At 40.1% G+C, this 20,664-nt stretch overlaps 1 protein-coding gene and 1 pseudogene across 6 annotated transcripts in view; one reads left to right on the forward strand and one right to left on the reverse strand.

Moving 5' to 3' along the window:
* Nucleotides 1-2,911: 2,911 nt before the first annotated feature.
* On the forward strand, nt 2,912-6,044 carry LOC112814548 (olfactory receptor 2H2-like; annotated as a pseudogene).
* A 5,365-nt stretch (nt 6,045-11,409) lies between these two features.
* Nucleotides 11,410-20,664, reverse strand: part of NLRP3 (NLR family pyrin domain containing 3) — a 50,055-nt gene continuing 40,800 nt past the window's right edge. For 3 of the 6 annotated variants that reach the window (XM_025860093.2, XM_025860096.2, XM_025860092.2), the window contains one exon: nt 18,947-19,596. In XM_025860093.2, the coding sequence (XP_025715878.1) occupies nt 19,497-19,596 (100 nt within the window). In that variant the 3' untranslated portion in view covers nt 18,947-19,496. Of the gene's footprint in view, nt 11,712-18,946; nt 19,597-20,664 lie in introns of those variants that run through there. The other 3 variants (XM_073889935.1, XM_025860095.1, XR_003205800.1) reach the window with 2 other exon arrangements.

Here is a 20,664-nt window from a genome sequence, read left to right on the forward strand (position 1 = left end):
TAACATCTTAAATATATAGCAGTCTATATTAAGTTGATGATCATTTAAGTTCAAACACATTTTTAAAAGATTCTTTCTTTTTTTTTACTCCCTCCATGTTTTATGTATATGCATCATATTTCACATCCTTTTACTTACAATTTTCTTATATCTAATTATGGCCTATATAACAAATTCTTTATCCAGTCATCTGTCAGTGGGCATTTAGGGTGTTTCTGTGTCTTGTTTATTGTATATAGGGCTAGTATGAACATGTGGGTGCAAATATCTTCTAGAGTTATTGTTTCATTTGCTTTGGCCAAATTCCCAGGAGTGGAATTATTGCATCATATAGTAGGAATATTTTTAATTTTTTCAAGATCCTATACAGTTTTCCATAGTGGCTATACCAATTTACAATCTCACCAAGAGTAAACAAGGGTCCCTTTTCTTCACATCTAGTATTTGTTATCCCTTGTCTTTTTCATGATTATTTCAACAATCATGAGGTGATATCTTATTGTGGTTTTGATTTGTGTTTCTCTAACAACTAGTGAGGTTGGACATCTTTTCATGTACCTGTTGGCCTTTTGTATATCTTTGTTGGAAAAAATTCTGTTCAGGTCCTTTGCTCATCTCTTAGTTGTGTGTGTGTGTGTGTGTGTGTGTGTGTGTGTGTGTGTGTGTGGTGTTGTGTTGTGTTGTATGAGTTCTTTATATATTCTGGATATTTACCCCTTATCAGATACAAGATTTGCAAATATTTTCTCCCATTCCACAAGTTGCCTTTTCATTCTGTTGATTATTTCTTTTGCTGTGCAGAAGCTTTTTAGTTTGATGTGTGTTCGCTTGTTTATTTTTTATTATGTTGCTTGTGCTTTATGTGTCATATTCAAAAAAACATTGCCAGCTTATTCAAAAAAATACTCTTGACAAATTAGGTATAGAAGGAATGTGGCTTGAAGTAATAAAGGCTATCTATGAAAAGCCCACAGCTAACACTGTACTCAATTTTAAAAGGTTGAGTTGAGAGCTTTTTCTCTAAGATCAACAATAAGAAAAGAGTGTACTCTCTCACTGCATTTATTCAACATAGTACTGAAAATTCTAGCCAGATTGATGAGGCAATGTCATCAAAACAGTAAAATACTTAAGAAGACACCTAACAAAGGAGGTGAAAGATCTCTACTCTAAAAATTATAACACATCAATGAAAGAAAGAAATAGTGTAAGACACAAATAAATGGAAAGATATCTTGTGTTTGTGAATTAGAAGAACTAATATTCTTGTAATGTCAATACTACCAAAAAGCCATGTATAGATTCAATGCAATCCTGTAAGAATTCATTGGGGCATTTTTACAGAAGTAGAAAAATCAATTTTAGAATTTATTTGGAACCACGAATGACCCTGAATTGCCAAACAATTATGAAGAAGGATAAAACAAGAGGCATTACACTTCCTGATTTGAAGCTATAATATAAAGTCATAGTAATCAAAACAGTGTGGTACTAACATAAAAACAGGTAACTACATCAAAAGAATGGAACAGAGAACCCAGAAATAAAACCTGCCTATATAGTCAACTAATATTTGATGAGGGAGCCCCAAAACTAACACACAAAAAAAAGTTTCTTCAAGAAATCATGCTGGAAAGATTGGATATTCACATGCAATAGAATGAAATTAGACTCCTGTTTTATATCACTGACAAAAGTTAACTCAAAATAGTTTAAAATCTTCAATGTAAGATCTGAAACCATAAAACTCCTAAAAGGAAAAAATAGAAAAAAAAATTCCTTGACATAGGTTGAAATAATCAGGCAAGAAAAAGAAACAAAAGCCATCAGAATTGGAAAGGAAGAAGTAAAATGTTCCTAACTGTGGTTTTGTAAGTAAAATGACATGACTTTATGTAAAGAAAATCATAAAAACTCCACCAAAAAACTAATAAATTCAGTAAAGTTTCAGGGCACAAAGTTAACAAACAGAAATCAGTAATATTTCTATACACTAATGATGAATTATCTGGAAAAAGAATGATTCTATTTACAATATTGAATTTTGTCAAATATTTATTCCACTTGTAGTGAAATGATTGTATAATTTTGTCTTTCATTGTATTAATGTGATGGATCACATTGATTGATTTGCATATATTAAACTACCCTTGCATCCCAGGGATAAGTTCTGCTGATTGTGGGACATGATCCTTTTAACGTGCTGCTGAATTCAGTGTGCTAGCATTTTACTGAGAATATTTGCATCTATATTCATCAGGGTATTGGTTTGTTGTTCTCTTTTCTGGTGGTGTCTTTATCTGGAGTTTGTATTAAGGTAATGCTGCACTTGTTAAATGAATTTGGGAGTTTTCCTTCCTCTGATTTTTTTGGAAAAGTTTGAGAAGGTTTGGTGTTATTTCTTTTATAAATGTTTGGTAAAATTCACCAGTGAAGACATCTAGTCCTAGGTTTTTCTTTTTTGGGAGATTTTTTTTATTACTGATTCACTCTCTATAATAGTAATTGATCTCTTCAGATTTTCTATGTCTTCCTGATTCAGTTTTGGTAGTTTGTATGTTTCTAAAGTTTTTCTCCATTTTATCTAGTTATCCAGTTTGTTGGCATAAGTTGTCCATAGTGGGAAGGGTTAGTTTTAAATAATAATACACCACAGTGTCATGTTCTAGGAGTTTGCCAAAACCATCCAAGTTTGAAGAAATTAACAGATGAAAATGTCCCAAAAGGGATAGAGATAAAAGAAAAGCCAGTCAAAGCTTAGAGAAACTATTAACAAAGAAAGGGCAATTTTCTAAAATCAAAAATCACTTTCTCTACGTCTTGGAGGTGATATTCTAATTGATGTGTTGCTCCTTGCAGGTCCAGGTGGGCACTGGATACGTATGCCAACGGCACCATCCCAGACGGCTTCATCCTCTTGGGCTTCTCAGATAAGCCAAGGCTAGAAATGACCCTATTTGTGACTGTGTCTGTCTTTTACACAGTCACCCTCGTGGGCAACACCACCATCATACTCCTGTCTCACCTAGACCCCCACCTGCACACCCCCATACACTTCTTCCTCACCCACCTCTCCATCCTGGACCTCTGCCTTACCGCCAGCTGCATCCCCCAGATGGTGGTCAATTTCTGGGGCTCGGACAAGACCGTCAGCTACCTGGGATGTGCAGTCCAGCTCTACATCTTCCTGGGACTGGGAGCTGCAGAGCGTGTGCTGCTGCTGATCATGGCCTTCGATCGCTACATGGCAGTGTGCCGACCCCTGCACTATGCAGTAATCATGCACCCGCCCCTGTGTCACAAGCTGGCGTTCCTGGTCTGGGCAAGTGGGATTTTTGGCACCTTGGTGCCGTCTCCCACCACCATGAAACTCCCCCTTTGCCATCACCACCGGGTTGACGACTTTGTCTGTGAGGTCCCTGCGCTGATCCGCCTGGCCTGCAGAGACACACACATATCAACAAGCTCCAGATCTCAGTGATTGGTGCCGTCTTCCTGATGGGGCTGCTCCTGCTCATCCTTGTCTCCTACGGCCACAGAGCCCAGGCGGTGCTGGCCATCCCGTCCCTGGAGGGCAGAAGCAAGGCCTTCTGCACCTGCTTTTCCCAGCTGGTGGTCGTCTTTCTCTTCTACTGCAGTGTCACTGCCGTTTACATCCGACCCCGGAGTCACTTCTCCCAGAAGGGAGGCAAGTTCCCAAGTCTTTTCTACACTGTGGTGACCCCCACTCTCAACCCCCTCATCTACATCTAAGATTTCATTTATTTATTTGAGAGAGAGAACACAGAGGGAAAGTGAGAGGCAGAAGCAGACTCCCCACTGAGCAGGGAGCCTAATACAGGACTCGATCCCAGGACCCTGAATTCATGACCTGAGCCGAAGGCAGATATCTAATCCATTGAGCCACCCAGGTACCCCTTAAATTTTTTTAATATTTATTTATTTTTCCTAGAGAGAGAGCTAGTGGGGAGAAGGGCAGAGGGAGGGACTCTTCAAGCAGATTCTGCACTGATCACAGAGCCCGACTCTGGGCTCCATCTCACCCAACCCATGAATTCACGACCTGAGCCAAAATCAATAGTCAGATGCCCAACTGACTGAGCGACCCAGGTGCCCCCAAACATTTTCAATACTAATGAAATCCAGTTTAGGAAGTTTTCCTTTTATGGATCATGCGTTTGGTGTCATCTCTAAAATCTCACCATGTTGTAGGTCCAAGCTATAGAAAATTTCTCTTCTGTTGTTTTTTTTTTAAGTTTTGTGGTTTTCATTTTACATAAGGTTCATGATTCATTTTTTAAAAGATGTTATTATTTTTACGTAATCTCTACATCCAACATGGGGCTTGAACGTACAACCCCAAGAACAAGAGTTGCATGCTCCACTGACAGAACCAGCTAGGCATCCCATTTTAGTTGATTTTCACACAAAATGTAAGGTTGGGCAGAGATTTATTTGCTTATTTAGCTTGCGGATATCCAATTACTCCAGCATCATTTGTTGAAAAGAGCTTTGTCAGGTCCAGGTCTGGGATAGAGGAATAAAAAACAAGCAAACAAAGAAAGAGAGAACCCAGGGACCTCGCTACAGTGTCATTCCTTGTATCCTGAAGCCCCCAGCTGCTCTCTTCTCTCTTCTTTCAGATGTTTCCTAAATATTTGTTTTACATGCAGTGTACAAGGTTTCAGTCGGAAAATGTGATCCATCTTCAGAGAAGGCATTCCACGGGATTGTTTTTAGTTAAATGTTGATGTAAATAAAGAAGTCAACAAAAGCGTAAACTGCCAATGCGACCCCCTCTATCCAGCAGTAAAATGCATGTGTCTTTGGGCCTGCAGCCTCCCTGGCTCCAGTGTGGGTTACACAGCGTCAGCATCACCTGGATGGTGATATATAACAGCAAGCATATATATATGTGTGTGTATACAAATACAAAGTATTATATATAAAAAATAATAATAAAATAAATATATTTTTATATATAAAAATAAATAAAATAATAACATCTTTAAAAAATGGATCATGGACTTTATGTAAAATGAAAAACCACAAAACTTAAAAAAAACATAGGAGAACGTTTCTATAGCTTGGACCTACAGCATGGTGAGATTTTAGAGATGACACCAAAACCATCACCTGGAGCATGATAGAAGTGCAGAATCCCAGGTTCTAATCTAGACCCACTGAGCCTGATTCTGTGTTTTCTCCAGTTTGTAGGTGATATACATGAGCAGCACAGCTTGGGAAGCACAGTTCCACACATGATCACTCTGACAGGGACTCCCCCTCTTTAGAATGTGTCCTGCAAACACTTGGCATTGCCTCGGGGCCGACTGAATCATTCTCTCCCTGCAGTCTCTATGCCTGGTCTGCTCCAGTCCTGGGAACTGCTCATTCATCTCAGGAGGCTTGAGGAGTAGCCAATCACTTCACTAATGGAATGCATAACATTTCTGATGACCTATAATCTTTATAAGCAGAACTTTTTTGTCCCCTTCCTTTTGCATTCTTCATCCCACTTTTTCCTCTGCCCACTTTCTTTTTCTTCCTTTCTTCTTAAACAGCTCATCAATTTCTTTCATAACTTCTTCGTTTCTGCCATCCAAGCTCAGGGGACACAACTCTGTTTTATGTTCAACCGTAGATCCCATCTAAGTGAAGTCTTCCTTGAGGAAGTGGAAGAAAGCTCTCAAATTTTACTTGATTCTTAGAACCCCACACATTCACTTTATATGCCTGATTCCAAAATGTCATTATCATTTATTTGATCTCTGAATGCATTTACTTGGCCCCATGACCATTTGGCTGTTGATATATAATTTAGACCTTTTTGTCAGTGCCAAAGAGCATGGATTTTCTGCACTAACTCTACATTAGAGCATTTAGAGCGTACTAGTTTGCTGGGGCTGCCATAACATTAAGTTGGACAGCTTAAATGACAGAAAGTTATTTTCCACAGTTTTAGAGGCTGCAACGTCCAAAATAAACATGTCAGCAGGGCTGGCTTCTGGCAGGGCTGGTATCTCTCCTTGGCCAGTGGATAAACATCTTCTTGTGTGTGCACGTGGTTTTCCCTCTGCGCATGGATGTGCCCTAACCTCTTCTTACAAGGACACCAATCAGATTGAATTACAACCTAGCCTAATGAGCGTGCTTTAATTTAATTACCTTTTTGAAGCCTCTATCTTTAAATACAGTCACAGTCTGAGGTATTGGGGGTTGGGTCTTCAACATAGGAATTTATGGGTGGGGGGCATAAAATTCAGTCCATGACACAGAGCCATAGAGAACACAACACAGTTCAAGCATATATTCTGAACAGACAGCTATTGACAGGAAAGATAATAGCTCCTCAAAGGTTAGAAGCACATGCCCATTAGGAGAGTTCTAAGCAGGAATAAGTGAGGGCCAAGCCTGAAAACAAGCATGGTTGCCCAATCACACACATAGCCATGGATCTCTGTCTATCCCTGGTCTGAGGCAGAGGTCCTGCTGTCATGCTCAGCTGCTCACCCAACGGTCACACTGTGCTCCGTTGTTATGGAGATGGAGAATTTGATGAGACTTATCCCAATAATATGATAGTCCTATTTTCTCAGACATGTTTAGAGCTGAAAGAGACTTAAGAGCACCTCCTGAGTGCCAGGCATTATTCTAAGTGCTTTACAGATATTAACTCCTTTCTTCCTCACACACCCATTGAGCTAGATATGATGACATTTGTCGTGTTTACAGACGAGGATGCAGACACAGAGAGATAAAACAGCTTCCATGATCACACAGTCGATGAATGGTGAGGGGGCACTGGCCTGTGTGGTCAGTCCAGGGACCATAATCTTGACCCTGGGGTGCCCCATGGTGATGACAACAGGGAAGGTATGGCACACAGTTGTGCATGATGTGCGGCTCTGTCTGTGGGGCGCATCCCCATCTGTAGCAACGGGGGGATAGCTCTTAGAGGTTGGAATCAGACATTCCTCTGGCTGGAGGTGAGATGGGAAGGACAGAAGAGAGTGGGGAGTGCCTTCAACCCACCGACTTCTGGGTCCTGTGACTTTTAGTGGGACACATGGCACGAACACGCACTGTGGTGACGTGAGTGGCAAAGGTGCAAAGAGGGTCTGATCAGATCCCGGGAGTTCAAAGGTCTCCAGACGATAATCTAGTACCACCACAAAACACTTTAGAGGAAGCACAAGCAAAATACCTACTGCTGAAGGGGCGGCCTGGGCGGCTCAGTCGGTGAAGCGTCTGCCTTTGGGCTCAGGTCATGATCATCAGGGTCCCTGCTCGGCGGGGAGTCTGCTTCTCCTTCTTCCTCTGCTCCTCCCTTGCACTCAAGCGCTCTCTCTCACCCTCAGATAAATAAATAAAATCTTTTAAAAAATATATCCTGCTGAAAATAGAAGAAAATTACAGAAAATTAAGCAGCAAAGATAAACCAAGTCATACAGATAGAAAACAATGACAGACGCAGAAGACTGATTTTCATTTTACACAAAATTATTATCACTAAAGAAAACAGACCAAAACAGATGCACCTGGAAATTATTAAAACATAGACGTTCCCGAAATGAAAGAGAACTGAGTTGGAAAATTGAAAGGCAAAAAACAAAATAGAACATGCAGTATTGAAAGAGAAGTGTTGATGAAGTTACTTAGCTTCAAAGATAAAAAAAAGTAGAACCTAAAGGTATCTGGTCAGAAAAGCAATTCATCTACAGTTGAGAAAAGTCAGAACAGGCTTCAGTCTCAGCATAAAATGGTGCAACCTCTAAGGAGATTTACAGTTTTAATGTGCCGTCAAACCATACTGTTGTTGTGCAACCTAGAGGGAAAGGTCACAGACAAAAACAACCATGAAGAAATCTTGAATTTCTGTGTCATTATTTTGAAATTTTTTATATAGATGATTGACAGATAGATGATAGATAGTCAATAGATACATAGGTACATAGATAATAGGGTAAAGTAAATGTATAATGATGTGCTTAGGAACCAAGGTTTTTTATACAAAATAAAGATATAAACCCAAGAAAGTTAAGTAAGAATGCTTTAATCTTAGTTTGGAACAAGAACTATCACTACGTGGACCCACACTCCTGATTGTAACCTCTAAATACCATTTTACTCTAAAAGAAACCAAGAACTGTGAATCTTAGGTTGATTCCTATTAAACCATGGAGCATAACAGAAATATCACCACCACTCCAAGAGGCAAAAACTGATGTAGGAAAAGATGTTAGGGTTCGAAGCCAAGGGCCAAGAAAGAATTCTTGAGATGTTTTTGGTGCAAAAAGGTGATTTTATTAAAGCACGGGGCAGGAACCGTGGGCAGAAATAGCTGCCCCGGGGTCATGAGGAGTGGCCCAGTATATACTTTAAAGTTGGGAGGGGGTTGGGAGAGTTTAAGTCTCTAAGGAATTTGGAAGCAAAGTTTCCAGGACCTTGAAGGGGCTAGCTATTGTTGGGAAAAGGTCATTTATTACCGTCTAATAAAACCTTAGTCTTGTGACCCTTCAGGTGTCTATATCAGTGGGCCATATGCTTGGGGGATGATGGCCAACATGTATCTTGGGGGGTTTAGAGATAAATGGTTTGGATCCCTATAAATTGCACAGGAGACCAACAAAATTTCTGTAAATGTTCTATCAGCAGAAACACTGAAACCTTAGGAATGTAAGGAGGCAGATACAGAATGAAATGTAAGAAGGCTGTCAGTGTAAGTTTCCACAGGCAGGAAAAGGGCCGACCAAGCTATATATCTGGAAATATACATTATTCTTCAAGAAAAGGAAAGAATAATCCCAGAGGTGGTCAGAGTTTGACAAGGCTGCCATTCACATCAGGACACAGTGGGTACAGGCTCAGAGGTGGGACTGTCTCTTCCTCAGTTAGACAAGGAGGGTAGAGCTCAGCCAAAGAGGATTATTCCCAAGCCCTCACATCTAAGGAAATCTGCCCTTCAGGTTGCATGCTTGCTTGGGACCACTGACCCCTGTTTCCCTTCTGGGTTCTCTCCCTTGGAATGGGAGTGTCTCTCCTATACCTGCCCCACCATCATATCTGGGAAGCACAGGGCACAGTGTCTGGTTTCACAGGTTCACAGCTGGAGAGGATGAATCATCCCTCAAGCCTCACCAATATCTGATTTAGATGCTATCCAGATGAAATTGGATGCTGAAATGGGTTAAAACTTTGGGGGATATTGGGAGACAGTGAATATATTCTACATGTGAGAACATGAATTTGGGGAGAGACTACATTTATGAGTTGAATTGTGTTTCCCAGAATTCATATATTAAAGTTCCAATCCCGACAACCTCAGAATTATGACCTTATTTGGAAAAACATCATTGCAGTTGTAACTAATTAAGATGAGGACATACTGGTGTAAGGTGCACCTCCTTCTTTCCTACAGACATTTCTTCAAAGCTTCCATCAAATGCCTAGGTTCTGGGAGTGAATGGCACCATCATAACCCAACCATACATCTTGCTGTTATGGATTGTACGTATTTGCTGGGGCTGCCACAAATGGTATGGTCTAAACAATAGGCATCAAACCACAGTTCTGGAGGGCAGGAATCTGACCGTGATATACCAGCAGAGTTGGGTCCTCTTAGGGTTATGGCAAAGAATATGTTCCATGTCTCTCTCCTAGCTTTGGGTGGTTTGCAGGAAATCGCCATGGAATGGCTGTGTCTTTATTACATAGGGAAATTATTTTTATGATATGAGAAGTAGTGTTCCCATGTTTATGGCTATTTGTCCCAGCTAGGTTTCTTGACTAGTCCTTCCTTTTTTCATCATTTTCAATGTCACAGATCACATTTCCATGCATTCCTATGGCTGCACATGAACTCTATCTTGCCTCTACTACATAGACCAATTATAGCACCTTAATATCTAGTACAGCAAATCCTCCTATGTTGTCAAATTTCCCCTCAATACTCTCCCCCGCCATTTTCCATATACATTTTCAAAATCATCTTGCTCAAATCTATTAAAATCCCTGTTAGTATGTTAATAGCAATTGCACTGAATTTTTGTTAGTGGGTGGAAAGTGGGGGGCAGGGGACAGAACTTGCATTGTCATGCTATTGAAACTTTGAATCTTCCCATCCAGGAATAGTTCTCCATTTATTTAGGTCTTTTTTGTATAATTTTTTGTACAATTTTTTAAAGATTTACTTCAGGCACCTGATAGTTTTTATTGCTATAATTAATAGGGTTTTATTACATTTTAAATTGTAGGTGCTTAGGAATGCTGTTAGTCATTTTTATTTTTTTTAACTTTTCAGTAGGAAGTAATTCCATATGTAGAGAAAAGAGGCAAGAGTAAGAATAGTAGGTGTGCCTGGGTGGCTCACTCAGTTGAGCATCAGACTCCTCTTTATTTGGCTCAGATCATGATCTCAGGGTTGTGAGATCAAGCCCTGTGTAGGGCTCTGTGTTCAGCACACAATCTGCTTGGGATTCTCTTTTCTCTCTGCCCCTCCCTCCACTCTCATGAGTTCTCTCTCTCAAACAAATAAATCAATCTAAAAAAAAAAGAATAAAAATAGTACATAAAGCAATCCCATAACCACCCCCCAAGAATTACCATTGTCAATACTGACATTGACATTCTTGAAGAAGACAGTCCCCTCTTCAGATAGAACTTCCCTTTTTAATAGCACTTCCACATTTGGAGTTGATCCAGTGTTTCCTGATGATTAGATTCTGGACATGCATTCTATGCCAGAATTATACACAAGTGATAACAGTTCCTTCTCAAGTCACCTCACCCAAAAGCCAACATCCATTTGCCTCCATTGATATTTTTTATTAGATGGTCATGCTACTATCTAATTTCTTTTCTTTGTATAGTTACTATTTTTCTTTTGCAACTGATTAGCCAACTGTGGAGAGATACTTTCTGACTACACAAGTATCCTGCTCTTTATTTATATCTCTCTTTAGAGTTCAGCATCCATTTGCTTCATACCTGATCCAATCTTTACTATGATAGTTGAGAAGAATGATTTTTTTCCAATTGCATTCTGTTGATGTTTGTATATCAATCTTCTATCTAGAGAATTTACTCATTTTTTAGTTCTACTGGTATAGAAAGTCTCATGGATTTTTCCAAATTAATAGTCATACTGTGGCATCTTTGTTTATTCAGATATTCCTCTGGGTGATTGGTAAACTCTTAATTCAGTTTTAAGTTCCTGGTGCCCAGAAGTTTTTCTCTTTCCGCTTAACTGTGTGTTAATTACATTTTACCTGGCATGTCAAGGTGTGTGTAGCAGGGAGACAGTGTGCAATAGTTCACTTCACCAAGATGCAAAAAACAAAAATCTAGATCTGAGTTACTCCCAAGTGCTGGTCCAAGACGAGAAAAAAAAAAAAGTTTACAACAGAATATAGATCACATACTGCTTCCTTTATTGAGATAGTCTTACCAAGTGGGGAAAAAAAACAGTGTATCTAAAAAGCATACTTAGTAATGTGATTGATTTACATTCTTGCACAAGCTCCTTATATCAACAGTCCACAGGTTATGCTTTGATCAGAAGTCTGGATGGCTCACTTAACAGAGGAAGCAGTGTTTCCATCCTGAACAATCCCATGTGGTTCAAGAGTTGTCCCACGTGCAGAGAGGCAATTAATATGAACTACGGCAGATGAACTGTTGCTGAGATCAGATAAATCCAAGATAAACTCCTATAATTGAAGGCAAAATGCATTTTTAACATAATACTTTTATTTATGAGTATAGGTTCCCTCTACTATAAAATGTACCTTTGCATGATTTTCAACTTCCTGTCCTATCAGAGTTGAAATTTTAGCCATCAGAGTTAGGGTAAGATGATTTTCCCCCCATTTATTACAAGTGAATCATTTGACAAAGAGATTTTTTAAATGCATAAAGCAATTTAATTTATCTTCAGTAGTTTAAAGTAAAAAGATTTCTAGTCACCTTCTTTTAAAATTAAGGAAAAGAAGAGTCCAAGATGCCAGAGGAGTAGGAGACCTTAATTTCATCTGGTCCCAGGAATTCAGCGAGATAGCTATCAAACCATTATGAATACAACCGGAGATGGAAGGAAAGACTAGCTGCAACTACAAACAGAAAGCAATCATCTTCCACAAGGTAGGAGGTGCGGAAAAGTGAATCCAAGGCAATACATGGGAAGATTGATGGCGGGGGCAGAAAGCTTCTGTCAGCGGGCTCCCGGCAAGTGATAGAGCAGCAGAGTACAAAAGCAGAACTTTTAGAAGTGTGCCCCGCTGAGGGATATCACTCAGGCAGCTAAGCAGGAGGTGGAACCCTCACCGGGACAGTGTGGTCTCAGGATCCTGAGGGTCACAGGAAGAAGGGGGTGCCTGAGTGCAGCTGAGCTCCCAGGTATGAGAGCAGGGAAGCTGGCTGCAAAGACAGAGCTGAGGAGTGGGCTCTCAGCTCAGGGTTGCCATAACTGTGATCCACAGCCCAGTTTACACTGTGCTACACAGTTTACACTCTAAACACTGATCTTAGAGCAGGGGCCCAACAAGTAGCAGAACCAGGAGCAGTGGCACGGGAGTGAGCTGAAGCAGTCTGCTGGGTTCGGAGACTCCAAATGGGTATTGTGCCTGAGATAGAAATGCTTGGTCACAGGGCCGGGTGAGCACGGAGTGCGGCCAGAGACCAGGGAGAGAGGAGTTATTGACTGCTTTTCTCTGAGGGCTCACAGAAGACTGGAGACCCAAACTTTCGGCTCTGGTGCCAGAGATTGGGAGGCTGTCATTTTCATTCTTGTCCTGTAAACCTGCATGGAAAGCCTTCGAGGAACAAAGCCACATAGAGCAAATGGGAGCAGATTACTTAGCCTAGCCCCAGGCAAGGGCAGAGCAATTCCCCGTTGGGCAAAGACATTTGAGAATCAATGCAACAGGCACCTCCCCCAGAAGATGTGTGAGTCTGTGGAGTTTGGTACCAGCAGAGGTGGAGATGGATTGACCTGGAGGATGTGTTCAGGGCACCCCCTTAAATGAACACGTTTGCTCTGACCCTCTAGAGAGAAGTGGAAGAAGGCCATGGAACAAAAGGCAGCTCACATTAAGCCCATCCCCTGAAAAGGGGTAGGGGCAACTCCACCCAGGCAAAGACGCCTGAGAAGCCAAGCAGCAGGCCCCTCCCCCCGAAGACAGACTGGAAGAACTGGTGAATGACAAGCTTATTTCCCACAGGACTGTAAAATTCCAGTGCCAGGGGAAAATAATATAGGGAGCTCCAGGTGTTCCCTCAAGACTCGCTTATACTTCATGCTACAATTTTACATTTCCTTATTAGTTTCTTTTCTTACTCTTCTTTTCTTTAACCCTGTTCCCAATTCAAATAGATTCATATTTCCCAACCTATGATTTTAAGTCATTTCTTAACTTTTATTTTCTTTTTCACATATATGTTTTACAGATTTATACCCCATACTAGCCGATTTTTCACTCTATTCAATTTTATCTTGATATATATGTAAGTTCTGATTTCTCTGCGATTTTGGGATATAGTGTCTTCTAACACACAGATGAAAAATCAAGCAGGAACAGGCAGATCACCCTGCTGTGACCACCCTGAGGATTATAATCTCTCTCCCCAGCCCCCTCTTTTTTTTTCTCTTTTATCTTTCTTTTGTGTTGTGTTGGATTGTCGTGGCTTTGATGGTGTATCTGTGGTAGCTTTTGTACTATTTTGGATTTTTTCATAGATGCATTTTGCTTGGGTCGTGGTTGATATTTTGGACTCTGTACATTCCCTCAACAATCCCTCAACAGAATGACTAGGAGAAGGAAATCCCAACAAAGAAAAGAACCAGGGACAATGGCCTCTGTCACAGACCTAATGGACATGGATATAAGCAAGATGGCAGAGACAGACTTCAGGGTAGCAATTCTGAAAGCAATACTTAGGGTTCAGAAAAGTATTACTGACAATATAGAATCTCTAAGGGTAGAAATGAGATTGAACCAGGCCAAATTAAAAATGCTATGAATGAGATGCAGTCTAAACTAGATACTCTAACAACCAGGGTAAATGAGGCAGAGAATGAATTAGTGATCTAGAAGATAAGCTGATAGAAAGGAAGGAAGCTGAAGATGATAAGGATAAACAGCTAGAAGCCCATGAGAACAGACTTAGAGAGATCGATAACGCCATGAAATGTCCCAATGGCAGAATTATCAAGATAACTGAGGGGGTGGAGAGAGAGGACTAGAAGATATATTTGAGAAAATCATAGCTGAGAACTTCCCTAATCTGGGGAATGAAATAAACATTCGCATCCAAGAGGAAGAGAGGACCCCTCCCAAGATCAATAAAAACAGACCAACACCCCAGCATATAATTATGAAACTTGCAAATCTTAGAGCCAAGGAAACTATCCTGAGAGCAGTGAGGGAGAAGAGGTTCCTTATATACAGAGGGATGAACATCAGAATAACCTCAGACTTGACCACAGAGACCTGGCAAGCCAGAAAGGCCTGGCAAGACATATGCAGGGTACTAAACGAGAAGAACATGCAGCCAAGAATACTTTATCCAGCAAGGCTGTCATTTAGAATGGATGGAGAGATGCAGAGCTTCCACGACCGGCAGAAACTGAAAGAATATGTGACCACTAAACCGGCCCTGCAAGAAATATTAAGGGGGGTCCTATAAAAGGAAAAAGACCCCCAAGAGTGATATACAACAGAAATTTACAGGGACAATCTATAGAAACAAGAACTTCACAGGCAACATGATGACAATTAATTCATACCTTTCAATAATCACTCCAAACGTGAATGGCCTAAGTGGTCCCATAAAACGGCACAGGGTTGCAGATTGGATAAAAAGACAGGACCCATCCATATTCTGTCTACAAGAGACTCATTTTGAACCTAAAGATACATCCAAACTGAAAGTGAAGGGATGGAGATCCATCTTCCATGCCAGGGGACCTCAAAGGAAAGCTGGGGTAGCAATGCTTATATCAGACAAATTAGATTTTAAGCTAAAGTCTGTAGTTAGAGACACAGAAGGACACTATATCATTCTTAAAGGGTCTATCCAACAAGAAGATCTAACACTTGTGAGTATCTATGCCCCCAACTTGGGAGCAGCCATCTACATAAGCCAACTGTTAACCAAAATAAAGAGTCATATTAATAACAATATATTAATTGTAGGAGACCTCGATACTCCACTCTCAGCAACAGACAGATCATCTAAGCAGAAAATCAACAAGGAAACAAGAGCTTTGAATGATATACTGGACCAGATGGAGCTCACAGATATTTAAAGGACATTCCACCCTAAAACAACAGAATACTCATTCTTCTCAAGCACACATGGAACTTTCTCCAGAATAGACCACATACTGGGTCACAAATCGGGTCTCAACTGATACCAAAAGACTGAGATTATTCCCTGCATATTCTCAGACCACAATGCTTTAACACTGGAACTCCATCACAAGAAAAAATTTGGCAGAAATTCAAACACTTGGAAGCTAAAGACCACTCTGCTCAAGAATGTTTGGGTCAACCAGGAAATCAAAGAAGAACTTAAACAATTCATGGAAATCAATGAGAATGAAAACACATCGGTCCAAAACCTATGGGATACTGCAGAGGCGGTCCTAAGGGGGAAATACATAGCCATCCAAGCCTCACTCAAAAAAATAGAAAAATCCCGAATTCACCAACTAACTCTACACTTTAAAGAACTAGAGAAAAAGCAACAAACGATTCCTAAGCCATGCATTAGAAGAGAAATAATTAGAATCGAGCAGAAATCAATGAATTAGAACCCAGAAACAGTAGATCAGATCAACGAAACTAGAACTTGATTCTTTGAAAGAATTACTAAGATCGATAAACCACTGACCAGACTTATCCAAAAGAAAACAGGAAGGACCCAAATTAATAAAATTATGAATGAAAGGGGAGAGATCACAACTAACACCAAGGAAATAGAAACAATTATTAGAAATTATTATCAACAACTATATGCCAATAAACTGAGAAATCTGTATTTAATGGAGGCCTTCCTGGAAACCTACAAGCTGCCAAGACTGAAACAGGAAGAAATGGACAACCTGAATAGGCCAATAACCAGTAACGAGATTGAAGCAGTGATCCAAAACCTCCCAAAAAACAAGAGTCCAGCGCCTGACGGATTCCCTGGGGGATTCTACCAAACATTCAAAGAAGAAATAATACCTATTCTACTGAAGCTGTTTCAAAAAATAGAAACAGAAGGAAAACTTCCAAACTCATTCTATGAGGCCAGCATTACCTTAATCCCCTAACCAGGCAAAGACCCCATCAAAAAGGAGAATTTCAGACCAATATCCCTGATGAATATGGATTCCAAAATCCTCAACAAAATCCTAGCTAATAGGATCCAACAATACATTAAAAGGATCATCCATCATGACCAAGTGGGATTTATCCCCGGGTTGCAAGGGTGGTTCAACATTCGCAAAAGAATCAATGTGATAGAACACATTAATAAGCAGAGGGAGAAGAATGATATGGTCCTCTCAATTGATGCAGAAAAAGCATTTGACAAAGTACAACATCCTTTCCTGATTAAAACTCTTCAGAGTATAGGGATAGAGGGAACATCCCTCAAGTTCATAAAATCCATCTATGAAAAACCCACAGCGAATATCACCCTCAATGGGGAAAAGCTGAGAGCCTTCCCCTTAAGATCAGGAACACGTCAAGGATGACCACTCTCGCCACTATTGTTCAACATAGTACTAGAAGTCCTAGCAACAGCAATCAGACAACAAAAAGAAAGAACACGTATTCAAATTGGCAAAGAAGAAGTCAAACTCTCTCTTCTCGCAGATAACATGATACTTTATGTGGAAAATCCAAAAGACTCCACCCCCAAATTACTAGAACTCATACAGCAATTCAGTAATGTGGCAGGATACAAAATCAATGCACAGAAATCATTTGCTTTCTTATACACTAACAACGCAACTGTAGAAAGAGAAATTAGAGAAACGATTCCATTTACAATAGCACCAAAACCATAAGATACCTCGGAATAAACCTAACCAAAGAGGTAAAGGATCTATACTCTAGGAACTACAGAACACTCGTGAAAGAAATTGAAGAATACACAAAAAGATGGAAACATATTCCATGCTCATGGACCAGAAGAATAAGCATTGTTAAAATGTCTATGCTACCCAGAGCAATCTATACCTTCAATGCCATCCTAATCAAAATTCCAATGACATTTTAAAAAGTGCTGGAAGAAACAATCCTAAAATGTGTAAAGAATCAGAAAAGACCCCGAATTGCCAAGGAAATGCTGAAAAAGAAAAACAAAGTTGGGGGCATCACATTGCCCGATTTCAAGCTACATTACAAAACCATGATCACCAAGACAGCATGGTACTGGCACAAAAACAGAGATATAGACCAATGGAACAGAATAGAGAGCCCAAATATGGCCCCCCAACTCTATGGTCAAATAATCTTTGACAAAGCAGGACAAAATATGTATGCAATGGAAAAAAGACAGTCAATAAATGGTGCTGGGAAAATTGGACAGCCACATGCAGAAGAATGAAACTCAAACATTCGCTAACACCATACACAAAGATAAACTCAAAATGGAGGAAAGACCTCAGTGTGAGACGGGAATCTATCAAAATCCTAGAGGAGAACATAAGCAATTACCTCTTTGACATCGGCCACAGCAACTTCTTTCAACATACATCTCCAAAAGCTAGTGACACAAAAGCAAAAATGAACTTTTGGGACTTCATGAAGATAAAAAGCTTCTGCACAGCAAAGGAAACAGTCCACAAAACAAAGAGGCAACCCACAGAATGGGAGAAGATATTTGCAAATGACACTATAGATCAAGGGCTGGTGTCCAAGATCTATAAAGAACTTCTCAAACTCAACACCCAAAAAACAAATTATCAAGTCAAAAACTGGGCAGAAGACATGAACAGACACTCCTCCAAAGGAGACATACAAATGGCTAACAGACGCATGAAAAAATGTTCATCATCATTAGCCATCAGGGAAATTCAAATCAAAACCACATTGAGATACCACCTTACACCAGTTAGAATGGCAAAAATTGACAAGGCAGGAAACAACAAATGTTGGAGAAGTTGTGGAGAAAGGGGAACCCTCCTACACTGTTGGTGGGAATGCAAGCTGGTGCAGCCACTCTGGAAAACAGTATGCAGGTGCCTCAAAAAGTTGAAAATAGAGCTACCCTATGACCCAGCAATTGCACTCCTGGGTATTTGCCCCAAAGACATAGATGTGGTGAAAAGAACGGCCATAAGCACCCCAATGTTCATAGCAGCAATGTCCGTGATAGCCAAACTATGGAAAGAGCCGAGATGTCCTTCAACAGATGAATGGATAAAGAAGATGTGGTATATATACACAATGGAATATTAGCCATCAGAAAGGATGAATGCCCACCATTTGTATCCACATAGATGGAACTGGAGGGGATTATGTAAGTGAAATAAGTCAAGCAGAGAAAGTCAATTATCATATGGTTTCACTCATATGCGGCACATAAGGAATAGAATGGAGGACCACAGCGGAAGGGAGGGAAAACTGAATGGGAAGAAATCAGATAGGGAGACAAACCATGAAAGACTCTGGGCTCCGGGAAATAAACTGAGAGTTACAGAAAGGGGGGGGGGATGGGGTAGCCGGGTGATGGACATTAAGGAGGGCACGTGTTGTGATGAGCACTGCGTGTTATACGCAACTAATGAATCTTTGAACACTACATTGAAAAGTAATGATGTACTATATGCTGGCTAATTGAACATAATAATAATAAATAATTTAAAAAATAAAATAAATAAAATTAAGAAAAGAAACAATTTAAATGAATAAATACAAAAAGGTTTAAATTTTCTGAATTTTCAACCAGCTACAATAAACATGAATTATTTTATTAGAAAATAGAACTGTTACAAAAATTAAAAATAAATAAGTTGCTGCTACAAAACTGCAACATAATATATAGTTTACTAGTCCTGTTATAGTCACTTAGAAAGATAGGAGTAGGTGATAATGGTGATGGGGTGCAAGTAAACAGAACAAAGATGGGTAAAAAAAGATAGGAGGGAAAGGAGATTGAGGGAGAGTAAGAAGAGAAAAAGAAACACAGAAAAAGTGCTTTATTAAATGAGTTAGTTATATGAGGTCACCAAAAGGAACACGTCCTCTGACTGAGGTTCTATAATGAGAACCACCTCATTTGGATGCTTTCATTGTCCTGGTGTCTTCAAGCCACGGGTCAAGCAGATGTTCACATTCTCTCTAAAGTGCATCATCAGCAAGATTTCGCTGTCCCACCCTGGACCAGAGGCATCGTGGAGTGACGGTCTTCACCCAGGATGGAGGAGTGCTCACTCCCCCTCATCCACACCTGGACGGCAGGGAGCCGAAATGCTGGCTTCTGGCAGCCGACGTCTGTCACTACCAAAAAGGCTCAAAGACAATGGTCAACTCAGGCTTTTCTTCTTGAAGTGTGTCTAATGCACATTTTGTATCATAATTGAAATACATTTCACACAACCTGAAAGAGCAAATTGACAGCCTTATGTTATATTCTTCAAAGAACACTCTCAGACTTTTTGCCTTAAAAATCTCACCTCCTTACTTCCCTTAATCTAACACACTTCTAAGCTCTCTAATGCTACACTTCATGCCTAATGTTTTTCTATTTTTAACCTTCAAGTTTGGAAATGTTTTAACATGTAAATTTAGAGAGAATGGTAATCAATCCCTATGCCTATTACCCAAATTTGACAGTTAATAACCCATGCCCAGGGACGCCTGGGTGGCTCAGTCAGTTAAGCATCTGCCTTCAGCTCAGGTCATGATCCCAGGGTCCTGGGATCGAGTCCCATGTCATCAGGCTCCCTGCTCAGCGGGGAATTTGCTTCTCCCTCTCCCTCTGCCCCCCTCCCCTGCTCATGCTCTCTTGCTCTTGCTCACTCTTTCAATCTTTCTCTCTCAAATAAATAAATAAAATCTTTAAAAAAAATAAATTAAAAAAATAACTCATGGCCAATCTTGTTTCGTCTATCGCCCACCTACTCCTCACATCAATGAATTATTACAAACACAGCATTGCATGCATCTATAAACACGACGACAATGCCATTATCACACCTAAAAAAGTTAACAGTGATTCCTTAATATCAACATACGTCCAATCAGTGTTTAAATTTCCTCAACAGGCTGATACTTTTTTATATGAGGTTTATTTAACCAGAAGCCATATAAAGTTCACACATTGCAACTGTTTGTATGCCTGTCAAGTCTTCTTTGATATATAATTTCTTCCCTCTTGTCTCTTTTTTTTCTTAAGTTTCCCTTGCAACTTAGCTAAGAAATCATACCATTTGTCCTGCACCATTTCTAACAATCTTGATTTGGTTGTGTTATGGATTGAGAGGCCAGATCACCGGCGGCCTCACGCACTGCCATGGGTTTGTGGATCTTACTTTGAATGCGATAGGAAATCACTAGATCATGAGGGTAGGAATGGTATGATCACTTTCTCCTGTTTTAGCTACAACCTCCTCTGCCATGGTCAGTATAATAATAGATGTAGATTACTGGGTATTTACCCAAAAGA

The sequence above is a fragment of the Callorhinus ursinus genome, unplaced genomic scaffold, assembly GCF_003265705.2.
Source record: "Callorhinus ursinus isolate GAN/ISIS: 27379988/994484 unplaced genomic scaffold, GSC_fseal_2.0 scaffold123, whole genome shotgun sequence".
NCBI classification, from domain to species: domain Eukaryota; kingdom Metazoa; phylum Chordata; class Mammalia; order Carnivora; family Otariidae; genus Callorhinus; species Callorhinus ursinus.